At 42.8% G+C, this 26082-nt stretch overlaps 1 protein-coding gene across 2 annotated transcripts in view; it reads left to right on the top strand.

Moving 5' to 3' along the window:
- The window catches only part of LOC115084224 (multidrug resistance protein 1-like), a 201105-nt gene that overhangs the window by 122350 nt on the left and 52673 nt on the right, over nt 1-26082 (top strand). For both annotated transcript variants that reach the window (XM_029588806.1, XM_029588807.1), the window contains 6 exons: nt 2215-2340; nt 2798-3001; nt 7258-7428; nt 8150-8311; nt 16190-16372; nt 21315-21461. In XM_029588806.1, coding sequence (XP_029444666.1) covers nt 2215-2340; nt 2798-3001; nt 7258-7428; nt 8150-8311; nt 16190-16372; nt 21315-21461 — 993 coding nt within the window. The remainder of the gene's footprint in view (nt 1-2214; nt 2341-2797; nt 3002-7257; nt 7429-8149; nt 8312-16189; nt 16373-21314; nt 21462-26082) is intronic.

The following is a 26082-nucleotide window of genomic DNA, read 5'->3' on the forward strand; positions in this document are numbered from 1 at the left end:
AGCAAGTTGAGACCACCCCTGCCAATTTCTGTTAAAACCCTGGGGGTCTTGAGAACCCTCCCCCCCCTACCACCCATCCACCCAGCCATTCTTTGAGGTAGCCAATGCGTAAAAAAGAAAAAACATAATATACATTCAGCGTTGGCCTGCCCCCCGCCCCCAGGTTCCACTCGTTGCTGTGAAAAAAATTAAATACGGCAGGACCTGAGAGAACTGGGGGCACTCTGGGCTCCACTAGACTACCAGGGGCTCAGGGTGGAAAAGGGCCAAGGGGTGAAGTAATTTTTTTTTTTCACAAAATAGGTGTGGAGCTTTGGGGAGGAGGGCGGATGCCACTGATTTTTTAACTTTTTTTTTTTTTTTTTATATATATATGTCAACTGCCTCAAAGGGTGGTGGGGAAGGGGAGGGGGGTGAATAACCCAGGGCAATGTTTGGGCTGCTTGAGGCTTTTCAGGGGAGCCCCCCGGGTCATGTATAACATCCTGATGCTTCCAGAGAAAGCTGCATCGCTTGAGGTGCAGCTAAAGTTTAGCTCAAAAACGTGGCTTGTGAATTTTAGGGCAGGCTGTGTTATTCCATGTTCACGATATTGCCTAGCAATGAACTAACTGATCTGCATGCATTTCCATGCAAATCAGATTATTACCATACCCATGTTCTGCTGGTTTTTTTTGGGAGGCAGGCAACATGTGGTTTTTGAAATACTGTGCATTATCACATATGTGGTCTGTTCATATAAATACAAAGCTTAAGAGCAAATGCTGTTTACCATGTGGGAAACCCCTAACGCGGATTAGTAAATCACCCCCCTTAGATTTTAAGCCCTCTGGGGACAGGGAAATGCCTACTGTAGCTGAATGTGCTGTATATACTCGTGTGTTAAGTCGATCTCACGTATAAGTCGAGGGTATTTTATGGGCCCCAAAATCAAGATTTATCTGTCACCCTTGGATAAGTCGAGGGTAAAACCTAGAGCTGCCCCTCCCTGTTCAATCCCTCCCTGTACAACTGTAAAATAAAATAATTTCACCATATTTTTGATAGCAGTATTGCAAATTTCCTTATTAAAGTTTTCTTTTAATTCATATGTTCATATATTACAGATTCTAAGCAGTTTTGGGCAATTTATATGAAAATCATTTTAATCTAATACAATTCAACTAAATTAAAGAGGTATGCTAGTGAAAAACCATGAAGCTCTAAAAGAAACATTACAATTACATATGCTCCTGAGCATTTAATAAAGCTTCCAGTACTGTGCTAGTCTATAATAGCTTTATAAAGTACTTTATTGACTAATAGATTTAATGGAAGCATACGTTTTAGAGAAGACACCACTTTGTCAAATGCAGTCATTCTTAAATCAGTAATATAATATTATCATCAGGAATCACTCCAATGTCCACTAAGTAAGCAAATATTAATAATCAACTACATTATCATAATGAATCTGCCTGAAATCTGTAAAAAAGTTGAGGTGACAACATTCATCTTAAGCTATCTTCTTTATCCATACAGTTTACAATATCCTTTTTATAAAAACACTTTTGGATCATCAGCCATCGGCTGCCATTAAAATCCTTCCTCCCAGACTCACCAAAGTCCCTGGTGGTCCAGCAAGGGGCCTGGGCGTGATCTCCCGTGCCAGGGCCTTGGCTGCCATGAAAACCCTCCCCCCTAACCCCACCGACCCACCGAAGTCCCTGGTGGTCCAGCCGGAGCCCGGGAGCAATCTCCCGCTCCGCGGCCATCAGTTGCCAGCAAGTAAAATGGCACCGGCGGCCCTTTACCCTTACCATGTGACAGGGGCTACCGGTGCCTTTCAAAGAAGGGCACAAAAAGCCAGCAGAGCTTCAGCCAGCTGTTTCACGGATTTAAAAAAAAAAAATCGTTTAAGATTCCAAGAAGGTAAATGAAATAGTACCTATCTTTTAGAATCTCGATGGCAGTAATAAGCAATGTATTCTATGAACTCACCTGGATTCATTTAAAAAATATTAGGCTATGTTAAATCAGTTGTGCTTGCATACTGTATACATTGAAGTTTATTGCAAAAACAGTTCATGTATTTTGCACCTTTTGGAAGGATGGGTTGATTGGTAAGGAGAAATTCTTCCACTTGGGGGAATGGGTGGAGTTGATGTTAATTACTGGGATATATGGCATTAGAATATATTTCCTTTATTTTTTTTCTGTAAATCTCCCTTGTAGGTATTAAAAGGCCTAAATCTGAAGGTCCATAATGGTCAGACAGTAGCCCTGGTTGGTAGCAGTGGCTGTGGGAAAAGTACCACTGTTCAGTTGATCCAGAGATTTTATGATCCGGAGAATGGCACGGTAAGGCACTAGGAATGAATGCAATGCTGAACAACTGTGCATATCAAACTGTTTTAAGCTGTAGTCTGGCTGACATTTATTCTCATGGCAGTGTGCAAAATGTGAACAGAAAAAAATAGAATCAACGAAGCGCTGCTATTCTGCTGGATTTTCCAAGATTTCCTGAAATTATGGGCACGCAAACCAACCTTACAAAAGCTTTGCAAAATCGTTATGTCCTAGCATCGAAGTCATTGACCATGAAAGTAGCAGGAGGGGGAGTACATTCCTGAAATGTCCTTTCATAGATTGCTTTATGGACCATTTTCTTCTTTATTTTCCTTGGTTTTGCTGACTTGATTCCAATCTTGATCTGGGTATTTGATTCTTGGGTAGTGCTGGTGGGATGTCAGGGGTGATGGGAGCAGCTTAAAACCAGGGGAAGTAACCTCCTTACTGTGATATTTTTTTCTTTTAGATAACCATTGATGGGCAAGATATACGGAATTTAAATATTAGATATCTGAGGGAAATTATTGGAGTGGTAAGCCAGGAGCCTGTTTTGTTTGATACCACTATTGCAGAAAATATCCGCTATGGTCGTGAAGACGTGACAATGGAAGAGATTGAAAGAGCTTCCAAGGAAGCCAATGCCTATAAATTCATCATGGAACTTCCAAATGTAAGTAAATCAACTGCAGTTTTCAGTTTACTTTCTTTAAAATTGATTATTTCCAAATTTGAATTATGCCAGCTCATTTAGAGAAGTTCATATTTTAGCACAGCATCCAAACGAGAACGTTCATTAACTTTGATTGGAGCAATTTGGATCTTGTCAAGTCTGAAGAAGAGTCTTATCTGATCTCAAAAGCTCATGCAGTTCGAAGTAGACTCAGAAGTAATCTCAGGAAATATTTCTTTACAGAAAGGATGGTGGATGCATAGAACAGCCTCTCGCTCCATGGTGAGACTGCACCTTGAATACTGTGTACAATTCTGGTCGCCCCCTCTCAAAAAAGGTATAGTTGCGATGGAGAAGGTACAGAGAAGGACGACCAAAATGATAAAGGGAATGGAAAGCTCCCGTATGAGGAAAGACTAAAGAGGTTAAGACTTTTCAGCTTAGAGAACAGACGGCTGAGGGGGGATATGATAGAGGTGTTTAAAATCATGAGAGGTCTAGAACGGGTTAATGTGAATCAGTTATTTACTCTTTCAGATAATAGAAAGACTAGGAGGTACTCCATAAAGTTAGTATGTGGCACATTTAAAACTAATTGGAGAAAGTTCTTTTTCACTCAACGCACAATTAAACTCTGGAATTTGTAGCCAGAGGATGTGGTTAGTGCAGTTAGTGTAGCTGTGTTTAAAAAAGGATTGGATAAGTTCTTGGAGGAGAAGTCCATTACCTGCTATTAAGTTCACTTAGAGAATAGCCACTGCCATTAGCAATGGTTACATGGAATAGACTTAGTTTTTGGGTATTTGCCAGGTTCTTATGGCCTGGATTGGCCACTGTTGGAAACCGGATGCTGGGCTTGATGGACCCTTGGTCTGACTCAGTATGGCATGTTCTTAAGAGAGCCACCTGGTAATATGCAAGGTGATCTCCTTATTGCAGGAGCTTGGTTGGGTGGTGAACCTGACCAAGAGCAATCTTCAACCATCCCAGTCATTGGAGTATCTGGGGGTCCGGTTCGACACGGGACAGGGCAGATATTTCCTACCAGAAGTTCAAATTCAGAGATTCACTTGATGAACACCATACACCTACCTACACGTACTTGGCTTGATGGCAGCTACCTTGGAAGTGGTGCCATGGCCAAGGGCGCATATGCATCCTCTTTAGCACTTTCTGCTATCTCGTTGGAACCTGCATTCTCAGGATTATGCAGTTCAGCTCCACTTGCCAGTGGAAATCTGCTCCCGCCTCCAGTGGTGGTTGCAGGAGTGTCATATGAGAAAGGGAATTCCCTTGTACTCTCCGGCCTGATTGGTATTCACGACAGATGGGAGTCTCCACAGTTGGGGGGCTCACTGTCTGGCGTTAATGGCCCAGGGGCACTGGAATGCCAGAGAGTCCCGCTGGAACATCAATTGCCTGGAGGCCCAGGTGGTATGGCTGGCATGCCTGCAGTTCAGCCACAGGCTGCGGAATCAAGCAGTTTGCATGATATCAGACAATGCTACGACAGTGGCCTATATCAGTTGCCAGGGAGGAACCAAGAGCCAGCAAGTGTCACAGGAAATAGACCAACGGCCATCTGCAGATGATCTCGGCCTCTCACATTGCAGGAAAAGACAGCGTAAGAGCGGACTTTCTCAGCAAGGAGAGTCTGGACTCAGGAGAGTAGGTGTTGCCAGCCGAGGCATTTCAGCTGATTGTGGAACACTGGGGGCTTCCGTTCCAAGACCTGCTGGTGACTTCTTGAAATGTGAAGGTTCCTCGCTTCTACAGTCACAGGAGAGATCTGTGGTCCCTGGGAATAGACACTCTCATACAGGTCTGGCTGGAAGACGGATTGTTTTATGCCTTTCCTCTGCAGCCTTTGCTCGGCAGGATAATACGCAAAAATCGAAGGCCACAGGGAGCTAGTACACCAGGTGGTGCAGGACTGGCCAAGGCATCCATGATATGCGGATTTGCAATGACCCCTGGTGAAGGCCCCTCTTCATCTTCTGCCACATATTGATCTGCTTCAGCAGGGATTGGTTCTTCACGAGGATCTGACTCAATTCTGTCTTACGGTTTGACCCTTGAGAGGGCTCAACTGTTCAAGTATGGTTATTCCTCTGAGGTGATTGCCACTTTACTCCGCGCTTGCAAATTATCCACTTCCTTGGGTTATACGCAGGTTTGGAGAGTTTTTGAGGTCTGGTGTGAGGAGCGGGGTGTTCTTCCTCATTCAGTTAAGATCCCTCTCATTTTGGATTTTTTGCAGGATGGATTGAATAAAAGCTTGGCCCTTAATTCCTTGAAGGTGCAGGTTGTGGCTCTTGCCTGTTTCAGAGGCCTGGTGAATGATGTTTCCTTGTTGTCTTATCCTGATGTGGCCTATCTTTTGAAGGGAGTGAAGCACCTTAGGCCCTCCTTGAGGTTACCGGTTCCATTATGGAGTCTTAATTTTGTGCTGGACTTTTTGGTAGGCCCCACATTCCAACCACTGCGTAGCCTTTCCTTACAGTTGTTGACTTTGAAGACTGTGTTCCTGGAGGCTATATGATCTGCACGTCAGATTTATGAGCTATAGGTCTTGTCTTGCCAGGAGCTGTTCCTTCAGGTGACTTCGGGAGTGTTACAGCTGCATACTGTTCCATCCATCTTGCTCAAGGTAGTCTTGGACTTTTATTTGAATCAGTCCATCTCTTTGCTATCCCTGGATAAGGTCAGGGATGCGGAGGAGTTTCGCCTTTTGTGCTCCTTGGATGTTAAGCATCTTGTCGTGCGGTATCTGGAGATCTCTGAGTCTTTTTGAAAGACAGATTGCCTGTTTGTTCTCCATGGCGGGAGTAAGCAGGGCGCCACGGCTTTGCGGGCTACCATAGATCTTTGAATTAAGGGGGTGGTCATGGCCTCGTATGTGGATGCTGGAAAGCTGTTGCCTGCTCAAGTTAAGGCTCATTCCACTAAGGCTCAGGCATCCCATCGATATCTGCTGAGCTGCAACATGGACCTCCTTACACACTTTTTCCAGGTTCTGTCGTCTGGATGTGCAGGCCCGGGAGGATACAGCCTTTGCATGTGCGGTGTTGACTGTACTGCAGGCAGCCTCCCACCTTGTTGGGGAGTAGCTTTGATACATCCCACTGGTCCTGAGTCCATCTGTTTACACGCTAGAAAATGGAGAAATTATTTACCTGATAATTTCGTTTTCCTTAGTGTAGACAGATGGACTCAGCTTCCTGCCCTCGGCTGCCACAAGATTATGTCAATAGTCCTCCTGTGGGGCTATGGGTCCCCAGGGATTACTGGTAAGTGTTCATCCAGTCCCTAGCTTGGGGTACCTAAAATCTTATGTGAGGTCAGTGTTTATGCAGCCGCGGGGATTTCCTGCTGCGCAGCTATCTGGGAAATCCAGCAATTTGCTTCCCCAGGTGAAGGACTGCCTCAGAAAGGAGATGGAAGTGCTCTCGTGATCGTGGGAGGTGGAGGCAGCCTTGGGACACGATCTCTGCAGTGGCAGCAGCATGGCCCTTTCTTCTTCCAGCATGCCCACTGAACATCACTTCCTCTTTTGGGCCGCAGGGGGCGGGAAGAAGAAAAAGCCATGTCGCTGTTGCCGGCTTCCACAAACACTGCTGCTGTTCCCCTCTGGGCTTGAATGTGCTGATAGCTCAAGCAGGAACAGCAGCAGTGTTCATTTAAGAATTGTGTGGGTCTCATTGAGGTGGAGGAGAGGGAGGGAAGAGGAATGGGCGACTAGGATGTGCTTGAAACACCTGCCAATGCTTGGCGACAGACCGGTTGAGAACTGCTGAGCTGTGCTATGAGGATAGGAGAGGATGGGTTAGAACAGCTCTTCTTTGCTCTTTTCTGCTGTGTGTGCTTTCTGCTCCAGCCCCTCCCATCCTGTCCTCTGCAGTGGTGCTCACTTGCTATGGGACAGGAGCACAAGAGCCACATTTTGCACATAGAAGAGACACATGTGGCTCCCAAGCCACAGGTTGGCCACTCCTGATCTAGAGGTCCTCATACCCCATGACTGACTCATACCATAAATGTGCACTTGAACAAGGGTGCATGGAACTAGGACAAGATCATCTCTGATTTACAGCGTGGGTTTAAATTTTAATTTATGACCTTACACCTAGAACTCTAGTCAATGTCATTTGTCTTTCTGGGTTAGCATGAAATAAGCCTGGCTTTTGTCACATGTGTTTTAAGAACAAAACACTATCTTATAGGTTATGAACTGTAGCTGTAAATTTCTCTTGCAGAGTTTTGACACATTGGTTGGCGAAAGAGGTACACAATTGAGTGGAGGTCAGAAACAAAGGATAGCTATTGCACGAGCTCTGGTTCGCAATCCCAAGATTCTTCTGCTTGACGAAGCTACTTCAGCCCTGGATACCGAAAGTGAAGCAATTGTACAGGCAGCACTGGACAAGGTTTCTGTATATTTCTGCTTGTAAAGCATACAGTAATGGTCTCAGTCATAAACACATAAAGCACTCCCAAAAATCTGGGTATGCGGGTACATAAAGTATAAGAGGACAAAGCTAAGACTCCAGATTTTTTTTTTACAAAGCAAGATAAGTGTAATTGGCAATTATTGTATACTAGAGAATTAAAAATAGGGAATCTTAAGAAGTATGACACAGAATAATTAACAGCTGTTCCAGAATGTTTATTTTTCACAAACACCTTCCATGGTGCCCTATTATCTTCACTCCAGGTAAAATTGTGGAACTTAACATTCTTGAAGTGAGCCTCTGTGTTTGCCTATGAGCCACTGTTCACAAAATTAACCACAGGAAGTGGTGGGAATGTTTAAAAATAATATAAAATGTTGACGTCAGCTCAGCATAGGTGTGATCTCAAATTGCTCTACAATTCTGATCTACTTGGCTGCTGAACTTTTATGCTGCAGTGGGTCCAATCTACGTATTGTTTTCTGAAGTGAGGTTTACGAGGGACATTATTGTTCTAGAAGTCATGTCCTATGCTGCTTCCAGACTATAGTTTGAATACTTACATTTATTTATGTAATCACTATGTGCACTAAATCTTTATTCAAAGTCTTTGCTTTATGTTTGCATAAATGCATTGTATTTAGTGATGGAGCTCAAAGTATCTCTAAAACTAGGTAGGAATTTTATTTGCTTTCAGGCACGAGAAGGCCGGACCACCATTGTAGTTGCCCATCGTTTATCTACGATCAGAAATGCAGATGTTATAGCTGGGTTTGAAGATGGAGTCATTGTTGAACTGGGAAGTCATGAAGAACTGATGGAAAGGAAAGGAGTATACTGTAGACTTGTTACCATGCAGGTACGTTTCTTCATTTCTCTTCATATAAAGATTCTGCTTTATGTTTAAAGATAGCCAACACTAGAGCACACAGCACCGAGAGGTTTCAGGCTGAAATTGGTACCTGAAAAAGTAGTCTAACAAATCCAGACAGAAAGCTATGATTTGAAGTACACGCTGCAGTCAAACCAGGAAGTCAGTCCATGGAGATAATGCGGAATCAGGCAAAAAGGCACACGCAGGAAGTCGGGACAATAGAAACAAACAAGAACAGAGGAGTAGGCATGAGCATACTGGCAAAAATTGTGTTAGCAAAGTCACTACAACAAGGCAACTTGCTGTACTAGCAAAGAAATTAGCCTAGAAGCAGGATGTAAATAATCCAAACAGTCAAAGGCTGAATTACTGAGAGCCAGCTGGGACCTCAAAGAGGGAGAGCTAGCCTAGCCAGTATTCAGAACTGACTGGAGGTTGCTCCCTGTGTTAAGGCTCTGTACAGTGAACTCCCCCTTGCACCTCTCCCTCCTAGGCCCTAGTTCAAGCTTGGCAACTTCTAAAACTAATAGATAATTTGTATTGCTCAATTACACTATTTAATACTTTAGAAGTTCAAATGCAGCTTCTATTTGAAACACACTTCAGGTGATGCAGATTATTAAACTTACAGAGAGAAGAGATTGACACTTCAAGAATTTAACATTTTCTAATGCATAAACAGAGGCACAAAGAGAGTGATTGGTAGAGGACATTTGAACTTTTGTCTCTGGAATTTTCTTGACCTGTATTTTTGTGTTACAACCACTAAAGCACACCTTCATCCTAGATGACTACAATGTCCTCAATTCTGCAAGCCAGATCACCTAAATGTTGTTCTTGCTCTATTAATCACACAAAAAAAGTCCAAAATAATAGAGACATATAGATCAGCTTATAACCGAAAAAAAGTCTTAGAAAACATTATTAAATCTTCACTCCAACTTATAAACTCACACAGAGAAAACCACTAGTAAATATTTCTAAGGACCTTCATAACATCCTGCGGATGCCAAAAATAATTTTTTTTCATTTTCAGTATTTTCACCACCAATGGGTTATAAATAATCATCAGTCCAATGTTCATTACAGCTCAAACAAACATTTTTTTTAGGATTTTTATATGCTCATAAAAAATAAAGAAGCATCCTTCCCGTTTGTTACGCTCGACATGATATCATGTTTTGAACCACTGCATCAGGGACATCTTGTTGACTGCAGCACATCGCAATGCCATGAACAAAAGTTCTCTCATTTAATTGGAGTTTCTGTTGGGTTTCTTTGTTATTGCATTTTCTTTGAATATTTTTTTTTCTTCCCCTCCCGTTTGATTCCAGCCATCTGCTCCTGCAGTGCATCGGCAGGTACCACCTGCAGGTTCTTGCTTTATTTGCATGAAAAGCACCAGTTCACTTCTTCTAACCGAAGAGAACTGATTTTCTAAAATACCACAAAATAATAAAATGTAGGAGCATCTTGTTTCATACTTAAAATCTGGTTTTATATTGAAAGGAATATGTGGTGTAATGTGACCGTCCAGAATTGGTCTGTTCTGATTGTCAGGATTCCTTCTCCCTTAACACACTGACACTTTTTCAGGTATATATTTTTCATTATTTTATATTGCCCCTTGTATTTTCGATCTATATACTGTACATTTCTTACAGGCCACAGCCTTAATTATGCAGTTTTCTGGAAATAATTTACTTTCAGCAGTCTGCCTTCTACAGTCTGCTAATCAAAAATCCTAACTCAGATTCTTTAGCTTTGTTCTTGGGTTTCACTCCCTAACAGACCTGAAACCTGTGAGACATAACCTGGTCTGTCTGCAACTCCCACACGTTGCTTAAATGGGGTCTTCATTGATCTCATCTGGGTTACCAACTGCTGCTGCTGCCTTTTATTACAGCCAGATAGAAAAGGCAGGGTTCCTCTTCATCCCCAGATCAGTCCAGATGAGAAGGGTTTTTCTCCCCAACCAATAGATGGAGACAGAGAACAAGATCTTCACTGTACCATGGTACTTAAGCCAATGTGCCACCTGCAGTTGCTCAGTATTCTCCATCTCCAGTAGATAGTTGCGGTGGAAAAGTCTGAGTTTGAGAGAGAATATTAGAAGCCAAATTGCTCCCAGCGGTTCTGTTTAAGGGTATTCCCCCTGGTGGAGGAGGGGAAAGTGGAGGATCAGTGACCCTTGGACTGGCTTTGCCCTGGTGTTGTGGTGGTGGTGTTACCGTCAGAAAAGAGGCCCCAGACAACTGGTCCGAAAAGAAAGACTTTTATTGCATGCAAGACACAGCTGAGAACAATGGCTCAGAAATCTGCGTCCCCTCCCCTTCAGGAGTTGGCTTTTATACATTCCACATTTCTTATCTTTTACACATGCGTTCTACGCATTGCTGAGCAAGCATATCCCGGCTGAGGGGCTACTGACCCCCTCCTTAGACAACCTGGAACCTTCGTGAAACTTCTGCAGGAGAGGCTGTCGGGACTTGCAGTTCTGGAAAGGAATTTGCGAGTCTGCAGCAATACAGCCCTTCACATAATACATCCATTGTTCTATTCTAGGTTACAGACTTGTGAAAGCTTATCGGACATAACGTGCTGACAGAGAGTTTCTCAATGTCCTAACTACAACTGTACTGCAGGCAATAGACCCTCTATGAAGTAAGGAATTCTGGTACATGAAGTTCTGTTTGGCAGGAGTTTCAGGTTGTCCTCTGTCAGGTTGAAGCCTTCAGCCCCCTACAGGGGGATGACTGAATAGCCAGTGGTCTGGCTTCCTCAGTGTTCCTGCTCTTCTCTCCCTCTCTCCTTGGAGGATTCAGGCTTTGTTGAAGGCAGCTTCAGGGAAGTATACTGTTTTCTCTTTGCTACTTCTCTTTGCCTTTACTTAAGTCTAGCTGTGCCTTAAAAAAAAAAAGGATTGTGTTTGGTAGCAGCGTGGTGCAAGAGGGGTGAATGCATTGAAGTGATGAATCTGGGTCCAGAGGCAGCTCATAAGTACATTAGAGTCTGTCAGAAGACTGCGATATATTTGTTCTGCTGGCAGTGTGTGTGAGATCATGCACGGCTCCATTATGGCTGTTCCCTCGGAGTGCAGGTGTTGTGCTCGTAGCTGCTCTTCGCCCTCGCTCCACCCTCTCTACCTCTGTGGCGACTCCCTCCGGGCCTGATGGACGGTTTGCTGCCGCGGTATCTCCATGCCGCTTCTCCCCGGCGTCCCCGGACCGGCTCGATGCTGCGGATCCGCCATGTTCCTGATGACGTATGCGCTCCGAAGTATGTACCAGCAAGGGCGCGAACCTCAGGGGCGTCCCCCTGTATTGACGTCATCCGCTTCCAACATAAAAGGTCTTCACTTGCGCTTATGATTTGAGTTAGCAAGGATTGATTGCGGGGATTCATCTGGACCCGCTTCTCTCTACGCTACTCTGCCTCCTCGGACTTACCGGGATACCCGCTCCTCGGGGTCCTCGCTCTCTTTTCTTGATTTCAGATTGCAGATAGGAACCGTTACTCGCTCCTCGAGGGCCTGTGTTCCTGAACACTCAGAAGACTCTCTATTGCCTGGAAGCAATCGCAGATACAGACTTTGTGAGTTATTATTTCAGATTACAGATAGGAACCGGTACTCGCTCCTCGAGGGCCCATGTTCCTAAACATTCTGAAGATCCTCTACTGTCTAGAAGCTATCGCAGGTACAGACATTTGTGAGTTACTATTTCAGATTGCATATAGGAACCAGTACTAACCTCGAGGGCTCATGTTCCTGAATACACTGAAGATTCTCTACTGCCTGGAAGCCATTACAGATACAGACAATTGTGAGTTACTATCACTCTCTCAGAGCTTTCCCTGGAACAGGTTCTCACTCCTTGAGGGCCTAACTCTTTCCAGCTACTTAGCCTTCTTAAGAATCTATGTGAGTGTGTCATCTACTACTGGCTATGTATACAATATACCCTGTCTACTCACTATCTATAGTCTCTCTACAGCTCTGCAACCCTGGGATCGCAGTTCCAGTATCTGAGGGACTTCAGCCCTGCCGGGCACATCAGCTCACTACTGCCACCTCTGGTGGTTCTACTAACCTGCCTAATAAAAGAACTATCTGTGTCTGTCTCCATACCCACGCCTAGCCGGTGGTCCCTCTCAGGATATCCTCCTGGGGGTGCTGTCATCTGCCATCGGCCCAAGGATTCACCTATTTACATTAGAGTGCTCACTCCTCCCACTTCAGGAGCTGAGCACAACAGACTGCTAACTCTCATCTGCTTGCTCCTCTCATCGGCATAGCAGATCCTAACAGATTGCTAACTCCTCCTCTCTGGAGGAGCAGATCATAACAGATTGCTAGCTCCTCCCCTCTGGAGGAGCAGATCCTAATAGCAGGAAAAGCAGACAAGGATTGTGGTGCTTCTTGGGTTAAACTGCGATCCTCGGGACTATGGGCTTTGTGCTTCAGCGGTGGGGGAGGCAGCTCCAGAGTTGCTGTTACCGCATCTGATGGGACAAGAGCAGCAAGCAAAAAGCAGCCTCCACGAGCAGCTGAAGTGAGAAATTTATGTTTTTCCCTGCAGCTTGGGAACCAAGGCCATTTTATCTTCTGTTCCCGTGGATCAGGTGCTGCCTCTCCTCCCAAGTTGGACAGTGCCCAGGAGGGTTCTGAGGGGGAGGAAGACTCCCTGAAGGGGAAGTCTGATGCAGGGAAGACTTTTTCTGCTGAATTTTTTCGGTTGATGCACAAGGCTTTCCTCAACAGAAAAGGAGCAGAGGGGAAGAGCTTCCACACCAAGGAACTGCCCAAGATTTGCAACATGGCACCTGTGCGATGGGGCTGAGGGTCCATCTTGTCCATATAAAAGGAAATGGCTTACAGGCTCAGGTTTGGGTGCAGAGTCACCAGGTTTTGGGGAGAATGAGGATATGGACAGAGATCCCATGGACGATGAGGAGATTCCCGTGGCAGAGGGGGATGACCCCCAAGGTGGTCAGGCTGTTTGCAAGGAAGAGTTCTCCATGATGAATCAAGGTGCTGAAGGAGCTGGGGATTAAACAGGTAGACGTGGGCTTGGAGCATGAGGGGGAAGGAGAAGCTTAGAGGACCAGCAAAGGCATTTCCCTTCCACCATATTGTCAAGAACCTAGTCTTCAGGGAGTGGGATTCCTCTAAGACCGGCTTGAAGGTTGAAAGAGCCATGGTATTTGGGTAATTGCCAGGTTCTTGTGGCCTGGTTTTGGCCTCTGTTGGAAACAGGATGCTGGGCTTGATGGACCCTTGGTCTGACCCAGCACGGCAATTTCTTATGTTCTTATGAATGTCAGTTGGCATCACTACAGGAGGTCTGTCAAGTGGCAACTTGGTCTTCGCTACATAATTTTACCAAGCATTACAGGTTGGATGTTTGAGTTCCAGATTCAGTTGGTTTTGGTGAAAGTGTGTTCTGAGTGGGTCTTTAAGTTCCCACCCAGTTCCTGCCCAGTTTAAGGGAGATTAGGTACATCCCACTCATCTGGACTGATCTGGGAATGAAAAGGAAAGGAAAACTGGTTCTTACTTGCTAATTTTCATTCCTTGAGTCCCACAGATCAGTCCAAAGTTCCTCCCTGTATTTATTTTTTAAGACTGCTCTATTCTGTGTGTAATTAGGTCAGAGTTTTTGCTGTTGAAATTTTCTCTATATATCAGAGTCTGGAGTTGTTGCTTGTTTGATAGTGGGGAATAGTTTGTATTATACATTTGCTTGGGTATAGTTCATACTGAGCGACTGCAGGTGGCACACTGGCTTAAATACCATGGTGAAGCTTTTGTTCTCTGTCTCCATCTACTGGTTGAAGAGAAAAACCCCACTCATCTGGACTGATCTGTGGGACTTAAGGAACAAAAATTAGGAGGTAAGAACCAATTTTCCTTTTTAACCCCTTCCCTTCTTCTTCCAACATGTGGGGGCTCCGTTTACCCTATCATGGGGAAACTAATAGGTTTCTAAAATCTAGTTCTTAAGAAGAATTATTTTTCACAAGTATAAATTAAAAAAAAAAAGTCAGATTAAATGAATGCTGTATTTTATTATAAAGGAATGAATTTTTATCTATGCAGATTGCACTACATCTTTTCTAATCTGTTCTCTGTCATTATAGTAGCTGCAACCTATGAATTGAAAAAGTGAATGGTTTTAAAAAAAATATCCATTTAACTGACTGCAGCTACTGAAAGGAAATGTTTAGAAATCACAACTTTTTGAAGACTAACTGTCTCTGCCACCTTCATGTATTTGTTTTATTTATGAATTCATTTACTGCCCTGCATTGTAAGAGTCATTAAGTGTTCATACACAGGTAAAATTGTTTTCAAAAACATCATAGACATCTTAAGAGCATTCGGTCACATCGAGTTACCTACCTGCGTGCCCCACAGAACCAAGTCTAGCTTTCAAGGGCAAAAGTGATAGAGTGGAGTGTTTCTTGGCTGTGTGAATTGCACAGGCTGGGATCTTCCTTTGTGACTTTTACTGCTGCCCTCACTGATTTAAGGAGATGACGGACAGCCTTTGCCTGTGGTCTAAGATATAGGATAAAGATGTTTAAAGGTCAAAAGAAACTTGTAGGAAAACAATAAAGACTTTTTGCTCATGTCAAACAGGTATAAAAAAGCTTTTGAATAAATGGTGCTACTCCCTTATATCCATGTGGAAATGAGACTGCCAAGCTGTGTGCTAAGGCAATTCTTAGAAAAATACCTTCAGTGAGAGACTTAGGACAGTGGTGCTGTTCACTCTCCGAACCCTATTGACAGGCTCGTTTTATACAAAATATTTGAATGAAACAAAACGCATGGACCCTGAGGTACTTCTGCCATTAACCTAATGCCAAAAGTATGTATTAAAATTTAATCAAAAAGGCATCTGTCCATAAGAAAAATAGTATCTGTCACTCAAACCGCCCCCTCCCCCGCCCCATGAATGCTTCCTGTCTTCTCGTGCCTTTCGATTGTTCTGACATTGTCTAGCTGCCACATTCTGCAGGAAGCTGTAGCTACTCTGTTTACTTCAATGGAAGCCCAAGGGAGACAATGTGTTTAAAAGAATCCAGCCTGCAGGAGACAAAGGAATGTTTGACAGAACTGAAGTCCACATCAAACAAATGCAGCCTCTGAGTGTTCTGAGCATGGATCCAGCCTCTTTTGAATATTTTCTTACCTGAACCTCTGGGTTAAAGAATTTGATAGAGCATAACCCCCAATTTGCAAACTGTTTCCACTAATATAGGATATGTGGTATTCAGTTAACCTGCAGAATTCTTAAGATGTCCTCCAATCCACTATTACCACTTCCATCATGTTTAAGTTTAGTCTTAACCTCTTAGCACATATCTAGTGGAGGGCTGTAAGACACCTGGAAAAGTAGAGAACTGGTAGGATTTAGAGAAATATCTGCAGCTGTGGGTGAGAGCAGCATAAATAACTGAAGAAGTCTCATATCCCAAATGGCCTCAGCTATGTTGTATGTTGAATAATACAGAAGGAAAAATAGACCAGTTCACTTTGATAGGAAGCATTCCTTAGGGTAGATGCACAATTTCCTGTTCAGTGCTTCAGCAAACTTTATTAAATACAATTACTTGAGAAAATGTAGTATGTAAAATAAATATATCACAAAATACAAAGTTTAATGAGGATGAAACAAGCTTTCTATTTCTGATTATTATATTTAAGTTTGTGTAGTAGCTGAATTGAGGAGCAAGAACCTATCAGACCTCATCATTACAGTCTCTAAATTTGAAATTCTACTTTATGCTGAAATCATGTCTGACAATCTTAGAATATTCATTATTTAACATTAAGGATGATGCATATCTTTCCAGACTTTGGGAATAGAGGATGAAACGGAAGAAGTCGGAACTGAAATAAGTTTTGGGAGTTGCTCTCCGGAAACGCCACTGAAACATTTTGACTCAAAGTTGGTAAGAAGGAAGTCAAGTCGAAGCAGCTTCAAAAGAACAAAAGGAACAGAGGAGAACAAATTGGATGTGGAGGTTATCCAGCCGGTAGGTTTCCTAGTTTGAACTGGCAATTTAGTGACAGTGCTGTTGCTTCCTTTGCCTCTGTGGGTGAGAGCAGTGCCTTGTTTCTTAGTCCAGTGATGCCAACAACAAATCCTATTCTGTTAAAAGAAAACTCTACCTATTGTGCACTCACATTGGTTAAAAAGTATATACAGCAAACAGCACTATCCAGTCTCAATTACAAATTATACTGCTAAATCAGTATTTTTCAAATGCTTTGAGCCACACCCTTGCAATTTCTCTGAACCTCTTGTGGCGGGCATGTCATTAATTGTCACAAGTTACCTCTCGTAGAAGAAGATTGGATTGGTTCATGCAGTGTTATTTGATGTTCTTTGTGACATAATAATACAATGAGGATTAGACAGAAAATGGGAGCAAACCCAAAGGACCAGTCAAAACCAATGAGTGTGAAGACATTCACGATTCTCTGGCCAACCTGATTTGCTACTAAATGTTCGAGGAAATCACAGAGCAGCTGCTTAAAGAATTAAAAAAATATTGACTTGTCAATAATATTTTTAATTAACACAGTATAGATATTATTACATGCCATGCTTTTTTTGGCAATACCATACAGTACCCTGAAGGTACAGGTTTGTTGGTTTAGCTTTCTTGATTGCCATATGTAGGCAACCTGGAAATCTTGATTTTCTTTTATGGTTTTAAATCTATGTTTAAAGTGTCCTTGAACAATAGCATTTGCTGGAGGGAGACAGTGTTCAATTTTGTACCCGCTGTCCTACTTTATAATAGGTTTACATAAATTGAAACGCTTGGGCAAAATCAGATTCTAGGAGAGAGGAAACTAAAGTGTCTGATGAGGATTATTTAGCATTCGAAAAAGAAGGCCTTCAACGGCAGGGGGAAATGTAGAAAAGAGGATTTGCATTCAGGCAACAACCAACAAGGACTGAACTTCATAATCTGGGTAAACAAATAAGAGTGGGGGTAGCTTGTTTATTACGGTGGTTACTACCCTAAACCAATTAAGCCTGATACATCACTTTGAATGCATATACAGCATTGCTTTCTGCTTCTACGGCAGGGGGACATGTGGAAAAGAGGATTTGCATTCAGACAACATCCAACAAGGCATTGATCTGTGCAGTTTGGGTAAACAAGCATCGGGGTAACTTGCTTGATGCGGCGGTTATTACCTTTAACCATTAAGCCTTATGCTCACCTTTGATGCAACTCCAACATTACTCTCTGCATCAATGACAGGGGATGGCAGGAAATTTGAATCAACTGTTACCAACAGGGGCCCTGAACTTGGTGGTTGATGAAACAGATAAGTATGGGAAAATAAGTGTGGGAGCTTTCTGGGCAGACTAGATGGGCCGATTGGTCTTTTTCTGCCGCCATTTCTATGTTTCAGTTAAAGTGGGTCTGGATTTGTTGGTGGAATGACCTTTGCATTCATATTTTAATTTATTTTATCCATATTGCTCGCTTTACGGTGAGGCAGTCATAGGTAGGCCTCGGAGGGCCTGTGCCTCCTCAGTTTGGCTCTGGCTGTTATGGCTGCCGGCCGCGGCAGTCCGTGACCGGGGCCAACTGTCATGGCTGCCGGCTGCGGCGGTCCGCGGCCGGGACCAAACTCCTACCCGCGGTGTCGGGTCTCCGCAGAGGCTCCCGCAGGTGCAGGGAGCCTCAGATGACGTTCCTCGCACTGCCTGGGACGCTGTGTGGCTGGCCACGGGCCTCTGACTTCGGCGGTGGCTCCGCCCCCTTCTCCTCTGCTCTAGGGCCGCACGCGCAGCTGAAGACAGCATTTAAAGGGGCCACGACAGGAAGTGTCGTGGCTCCCTCCTGCAGCATTTCCTCCTAGAATTGATATTTAAAGGCAAGGTCTGCTCCTCAGACCTTGCCTTAGTATTGAGGTCTGGCTTGGTTCCTGTGTTCCTGGTATCCTGGTTCTTTGTCCCGCTTCTGCTCTGTCCTCCTCGTTGGATTGCTTCTTCGGACCCCAACCACTGGACCGGCTTCGGATCACGTCTTGGACTTCGACCCTTGGACTGGCTTCGGATCACGCCTTGGACTTCGACCCTTGGACCGGCTTCGGATCACGCTTTGGACTTCGACCCTTGGACCGGCTTTGGACCGCTCTCCGGATATCGACCCTTGGACTGGATTTGGACCATGCTCTGGCTTCCGACCCCTGGACTGGCTGCGGACTGCCCTTTGGACTCTGAGTTTTGGACGACTTCTGTATTTTCTTCAACTTCTCTACTGAGATTACTTACGACCTGCTAGAGGCGCCAGCCGTCTGGAACCCACAACCTGCAGGAGGCGCCTGCATCCAGACCATCTTCTATCCTCTGGGAGTCGCCTAAGTCCCAGCGGCCGTGTCCCTACGGGCTCCTCCTGGGGGGACCACGTGCTTCCAGGGTGAAGTCCGATCCACATCCACAACAGGCCTCGCCATCTGACGGTAGAGACCGACAAGGGTCCTCCCCTTGACGGCAGTACAGACTCTACCTCAGAACAAGGGTCCACGCTCCAGGTACTAACACTGGCCCCCATCTCTAGCAGTAGGGTCATCTCCTATCTGAGTGAGTCCCTTAAAGGTGCAGCAGTTAGAGGACCTGGAGACACTGGAATCACTGCCAGTCCTTGATCCTCTAGAGGCTAACTTGAATGGGAAACACTGCTCTTGGACTAGACATTTAGGGGCCAATATTCAAACATATCTGGCTAAGTAAGTTAGCCAGATAAGACTTATCTTCAAGAGATATTCAGTAGCACAGCTATGCTGCTAAATTTCCCCGATGAAATGACTAGTTAGCTGGATAACTCTTATCTGGCTAACTTTTAGACCTGCTGTTGAACATGTATAACTTATCTAATTAACTTAACTGGATAAGTCCAGCTGCTGCCACTTAGCTGGATAAGCTCTTACTTAGGTGGCACTGAATATCGGCCTTGTAAATTTTGAGTCCATCAAAGTCTTTGTTTATTTTGATAGACAATTATTTATCCCCTCTCCTCCCAGCCCTGTCAAAGTTCAAGAATGCCTAAACTGAGTGGAAACCTATTTATATAATTGTTTTATAGCAGCCTTATAGAGTAATACTATAAAATAGTTATTTTAACCACAGAGGGAGAGGGAGAAAAGCAGAGACAGGCCAGGAAGACAGTGAAGACAAATACATAGTACTGCTAGAAATTAAAAGAGTTTTGATATGAAGTATATATAGAATGGGGTGAAGTGGGGGAGCTGGCCACAGAACCCATCCACAGACCCCTCCCACATAACAAATTCATTTCTGGCCACGCCCTTGGTTTTATGTGTCTGGTTGATGCTTTTGGGGTCAATATTCAAATCTTATCCAGCTAAGTAACTTAGCTGGATAACACTTATCCAGCTAAGTTACAAGAGTATTCAGTGGCAATGAATATCCGCATATACATTGCAACTTAGTTGAATAAGTTATATCTGTCTGAGTTTAGATCTGCCATTAAGCAGGTCTAACTTAGATGGACAATTTATCTGGCTGGATAAGTTATCTGGCTAAGTAGTGCCACCCTGATCTGCCCACTGCCTGCCCAAAAAGTTCTCTGGCTAAGAGACAGCTGGATTAGTGACTTATCTGGCTATCTAGTGGCTGCTGAATTTAAGAGGATATTCAGTGACTGCTAGATAAGTCCTACTTATCCGGTTATTTGGCCGCTGAATGTCATACCTTTTATGTATTTGTTGTTAAACAAAGTGCTGTTTCTTGTGCTTTGTTAATTATTTTTATTGCGTTATTGAGTCTGACTTTAAATAAAGCATTGGTCTGTGTTCCTTGCTGAGGATTCGCCTATTGACTGTCTGGTATCAAAGTGATATTTTGCGCTTTGTAGGGATGATTTATTATCATATATATTTTATTTGTGATGCCCTTTTATTATTTATGTTTAGTATTTGATTTATTTTTTGTTGAGTACTGTTACTTGCAGCATCTTGATGATTAAGTGGGATATAAGTTAAGTAAAATAAATTAAATTAATAAACTGTATAAAAGAACACCAGATCCTTCAAAATTATTTTTTAAAAATGCACAAAATGTTTGAATCCAAACGAATTGAGCATAAAACTGACATTCAAGTTTAAGTAATAAAACTGTTGTCAGGATTTTAAATATTTTATTATGTCAAGCACACACATTTTATAAATACAGGATGGGACAGTATTAGTAACTGTTCAGCCATTGACCAGGTCTTGCAGTTGCTCACAACACTTTGCCACAGTTTCATCCTTAACAACTGCGCCTTCATTTTTTCCTATTTACAAACAACCATGATAAATTTAGCACCTGCTCCAAGGTGGTGTTAAATGTTAGTGATCTGGGTGTCATGTCTTCAGGATTCCCCTCAACCTCTTTTCCCAAGCAATGTGATTAAGTTTGGAGTCTGGATAGGCAGGGAGAGGTCTGGAGGAGTGGGGGAGGTCAGAAGACCAGCTTTGATGTTTGAAGGAGAATCCACCATGATAACTTCTCCTTGCACTTTGGGCTGGCTAGGGTAAGAGATCTAAAGATGCACCTATTAAAAGGCTCATGTTCTCTTTAGCTCAGCCCTTTTAACAAATATATGATCTGCATATCCTTAGCAGTGTGAATAGGAAATTATGCTGATTTTAGGGTGCACACTAAAATATTTTTGCATACACTTAAGTGACTTGGGCCCTAGAAATAGTAAAATGCTTTTAAATTGACTAGTTTTACCATCCCCTTGTCTGGTTTTTTTTCCTTTTTACAAGCTCCAGCATCTGTGAACAAGAAAATGAGGCTCATTTTGCACTGACCCGATGAAGGGAACATAAACTCTCGAAAAACTAGCCACAAGTCTATGAAATTAGTTTAATAAAGAGGTTTCACCTAGAACTCATTTGACATTTATTTCTCTGAATAAAAATGAAATTCTTGTTTTCTAGGATGAAAAAGTCCCTCCTGTTTCTTTTTTAAAAACTATGAAGTTGAACAAAAAAGAATGGCCATACTTTGTGGTTGGAACAATTTGTGCAATTATCAATGGAGGTCTACAACCAGCATTTGCTATAATATTTTCAAAGATTATAGGGGTAAGTGACTCTTAAATCACTGTGTCAAAGATTATAGGGGTAAGTGTCTCCTAAATCACTGTGCCAAAGATTATAGGGGTAAGTGTCTCTTAAATCACTGTGTCAAAGATTATAGGGGTAAGTGTCTCCTAAATCACTGTGCCAAAGATTATAGGGGTAAGTGTCTCCTAAATCACTGTGCCAAAGATTATAGGGGTAAGTGTCTCCTAAATCACTGTGCCAAAGATTATAGGGGTAAGTGACTCAAATCACTGTGCCAAAGATTATAGGGGTAAGTGTCTCTTAAATCACTGTGTCAAAGATTATAGGGGTAAGTGTCTCTTAAATCACGTGTTAAAACTGCAGTTAACAACATTTTCCCTAGATTCATCATTCTGCTATATTTATAGCAGAATGATAAGGTGCTATAAAAAAGGGGCAGGGTGATAGTGTTCAGACAGCCGCATTGCAACAGTGCGGTTTCACCCACCGCGGTGCGGTCCTGCCACACACTATCGCCGTCATAGCACCACGGGAAAAGTTGTAGTTATTTCCCACGGTGCTGCCGGCGATAATGTGAAAAACCTTACCGCCCACAGCGCTGCTGGGACATGACTCTGCCCAAACCCCCCCCCTACACTCCCCCCTACCCCTAATTAGAATAATACCGCCTTGATACCGGCACATTGCAGAATAAAGAATGCCCCTGATTTGATAGATATCCACCAGACCAACAATTCTAATCATGCCATCCCACTAAATCGGAGGAAAAAAAGGAGTGCTGGAGAAAAAGAATGAGATTAGGGATTTAAAATGAGCCAGTTTAGAAAAAAGCCCTTGATAGCTACAGCAATGTACCCAAGCTCATCAAATGCAGAATTCAGGTGCTTCTGTGATAAATCCTTATAATCTGTTACTTTCCATACCAGTTTCTCTGGATGACACACACATTAGAACTCAAGATTGCTGATATAATCAAGCAAAGATGTTCTATCAAACTGAACTGTATAGCAAGTGAAACAATTCTATATTCTTTTAGCAATATATTTGTATTATTTTGTGGCCTGGTAGGAAGGCTATTAATGAATGGGTGGTTACTTTTTCAGAAAGACTACCCATTGTGTCATCCTACAGCCTGGGACCAAAATGTATGCTGCTGCTTAGCAAAAGGCAGTCCTGGGAAACTATCTCAAAACAAAAGCAGTGTTTGCTAAAATAATCATATTTTTATAGCCAAGATAAACAGAAATATCCTTTCTGAAGTATTTAGACAAAAACAATTCAAATAGAAGTAGTCCCACCCAGCTGGAACCCCATGATCCCCTGGATACACATACAGAAACTTACACTGTTATACAGACTTACACACCCCCATCCACAAACTAAAAATCTACATATTCAAGCATTTAGGAGGTCGATTCATTCTATTAGAAGCCGGAAAAGAAACAGTAGTGAATCAAATCAAATGTAATTTTTTTAACCCACGTTTCCCCAAAAGGCTCAAGGTAAAATACCACATAAAAGATGCAATTTACAACTATTTGGGAAAGCTGACATTCAAAGCAGGAGCCGAAGCTGTGTGGGAGGCCAAATAGCAGTGAATTGGATGATATTGAGCATATAATGAAGCACTGTGGACCACCCATTTCTGAGTCATGGAATTCAATAGCCACCTTATTACACTGTGCATGAACCTGATTATCCCTTTTTGGACATGCCAAGTTGTTCAAGTGACATCAGACCCATATAGACAGAGATTAGGAAAATGCACTGAGCATCTGCAGGCTGTGACATCAGTGTGAACTAAGGGCAAAAGGCCAAAAATGCCACACTGCCTCATTTTCATAGTATCTGAAAAACGTATACACAACAGCTCCATAGAATTCAGCAGGGAAAACTGCAGCATTCAACATGCATGTGAGCCAGCTGACTTAGTATATTTGGATTTTCAGAAGACATCTGATAAAGTGCCTCACAAGATACTCATCAGGAAACTAAAAAGTCATGGGATAGGAGGCAATGTCTTACTGTAAATAGGTAACGTTTAAAAGATAATAAACTGAGAGTAAATAGTGGAGTGCCTTAGGGATCTGTACTAGCACCAGTGTTGTTTAACTTATTCATTAATGACTTGGAAAAGAGAGTAATAAACGAACTGATCAAATTTGTAAATGACACAAAGTAATTAAAAATCAAGCAGACTATGAGGAACTGCAGAATGAGATTGCCAGACTGGGGAACTGGGTAGCTAAATGTCAGGTTACTTTTAATGTGGACGAGTGCAAAGTGATGAACATAGGGAAAAATAATCCTAACTACAGGCACAGAATGCTGGGTTCAATATTAGGAGACATCAGCCAAGAAAAGGATCTTGTTGTCATTGTGAACAATAGGTTGAAATCCTCAGCTCAGTGCGTGGTGGCGGTTAAAAACAGCAAACTATGTTATTAATTAGAAAGAGAGAATAGAATATCATAATACTTCTATATACTGTACAGAAATATAGTGCGATTGCACCTGGAATATTGCATGCAGCCCCTGTTACCCTATCTCAAAAGGAACTAGAAAAGGTACAAAGACAGACAACAAAAATGTAAAAGGGGAGAGAAAGGTTTGCTTATAAATTAAGGCTAAATAGGTTAGGGAAGTTTAGCTTGAAGAAGAGGAAACTGAGAGGAGATATGCTATTAGTTACAAAATCATAAGTCGAGTTGAACAGATAAATAGAGAATAGTTATTGGCTCTTTCAAACAGTACAAGGAGTAGGGGACAATCCATGAAACTAACTGGTAGCAGATTTAAAACAAATTGGAGAAAGTATTTTTGCATGCAGCCATACAATCAAGCTGTGGAATTTGTTGATGGAGGATGTGGTCAAGGCTCTTAGCATAGCTGAGTTTAAAATTATTTGGACAAGTTCCTGGGGGGGAAATGTCCATAAACTATTTTTAGTCAGGGTAGACTTGGTGAAAGTCACCACTTATCCCTGGGAGTGGGCAACAAGAAATGGATTTGCTTTTTGGGATCTGCCAGGTACTTCCTAGAGATATGGATTGGCCTCTGTTAGAGAGAGGATGCTGGCCTTGATGGACACTTGGTCTAACCCAGCATGACACATACAGTAAGTTTACTTTCACACATATAAAAAAAAAATCTTATCACAGGACAAACATTATCAGAAGCTTTTGTATGCAAGCAAAACACATATGTAGAACCCATCTCTACTTTCACTGTATTTGATGAAGAGCTGTTCTGGCCATAAATATTTAAATATAATGAGGTCCATATTCAAAAGTATATAGCCATCTAACTCAGACGTTACCTGGATAAATTAATATTTAGGGACTGAACTGGCTAAATTCTAACCAACTAATAAGCTGACTAGAATTTAGCCAACTAATGGCTAGATTCATCAAAATATCACATGCAATAGGAAGAGGGGCATGTGCTATGGTAATAGCCTGTTTATTGCAATGAGCATTATCTTAGCACTTCACATAGGTATTACCACAAAGTGTGTTAACACCACAATTATTGCATTTCCTACCTGCAACCATGAGAGAGAGAGAGACTATCTATAAGGGCCTTGTAGTAGTTAGCTAAGGGGGGTCCTTTATCAAAGTGCTATATGGCATTTTCGCATGCATTAAGCACCATAACGCATGGTGCAATGCAAATCAGAAAAAGGGGAGGAGTTTGTGGCCAAGTAGGCTGGCTTCCACAATTTGCAAAACCATATTGCATGGCTTTAACTACACCTTTTTCATTTGTGTTAAGCCATGTGATATGGCTACATCACACTTTGAAATGTTTTTTAAGCTGCAAGAGAGAGAGAGATTAGCCATAGTATGCTTATACTAGGTAGGTATTTATACCTCTATAGGAGGCCCACCTAGAAACTCGAGGTGAGGTTTAGGTAGTAGTGTAGGGCCTAGGGGCCACTTTGACATGCAGAGTGAGATGCACGAACAGAACAGTGCACTCTTGTGAAGATGTGATGTCTTTCGGAGTGAGGAAACTCACACAACGATGAGATTTGTACAGTGTCCTCTCAACCTAGCTTGATGGACTCTCTACCTGGGTAACATCAAGCTAGGTTGAGAGAACATTGTACAAATCTCATCGTTTTGCGAGTTTCCTCACTCCGAAAGACATCAAATCTTCACAAGAGTGCATTGTTCTGTTCGTACGTCTCACTCTGCATGTCAAAGTGGCCCCTAACCCCTACACTACTACCTGAATCTCACCTCGAGTTACTAGGTGGGCCTCCTATAGTAGCATAAATAGCTGCTTACTCTGGTGCTATCTCTAGAGGCTCTTTCCCTCTCCCTCTCCCTCTCTCCCCCCCCCTACATCTCAGGCCCTTCCCCAGCCTAAAAATGCCCAAAACAGAATTTGCAAAAAAATCACAGTTTGTGTTATGGCATATCACTTTACATCATGCAGCTTAACACTATAATGAAAAAGGTGCAGTTATTTTCAGCATTAAAACTGTACAATATCATGCATTATGGCTTCACAATTTGCAAAGCCAGCCCACTTTTACAAAATTCCCACCCCCGACTCTACCCCAATCTCTCCCCTTTTAAAAATTAGCATCGCACCATGCGTTAAGATGTGTTTCACATGCAAAATTGCCTTA

The sequence above is a fragment of the Rhinatrema bivittatum genome, chromosome 2 (assembly GCF_901001135.1).
Source record: "Rhinatrema bivittatum chromosome 2, aRhiBiv1.1, whole genome shotgun sequence".
Classification (NCBI taxonomy): Eukaryota; Metazoa; Chordata; class Amphibia; order Gymnophiona; family Rhinatrematidae; genus Rhinatrema; species Rhinatrema bivittatum.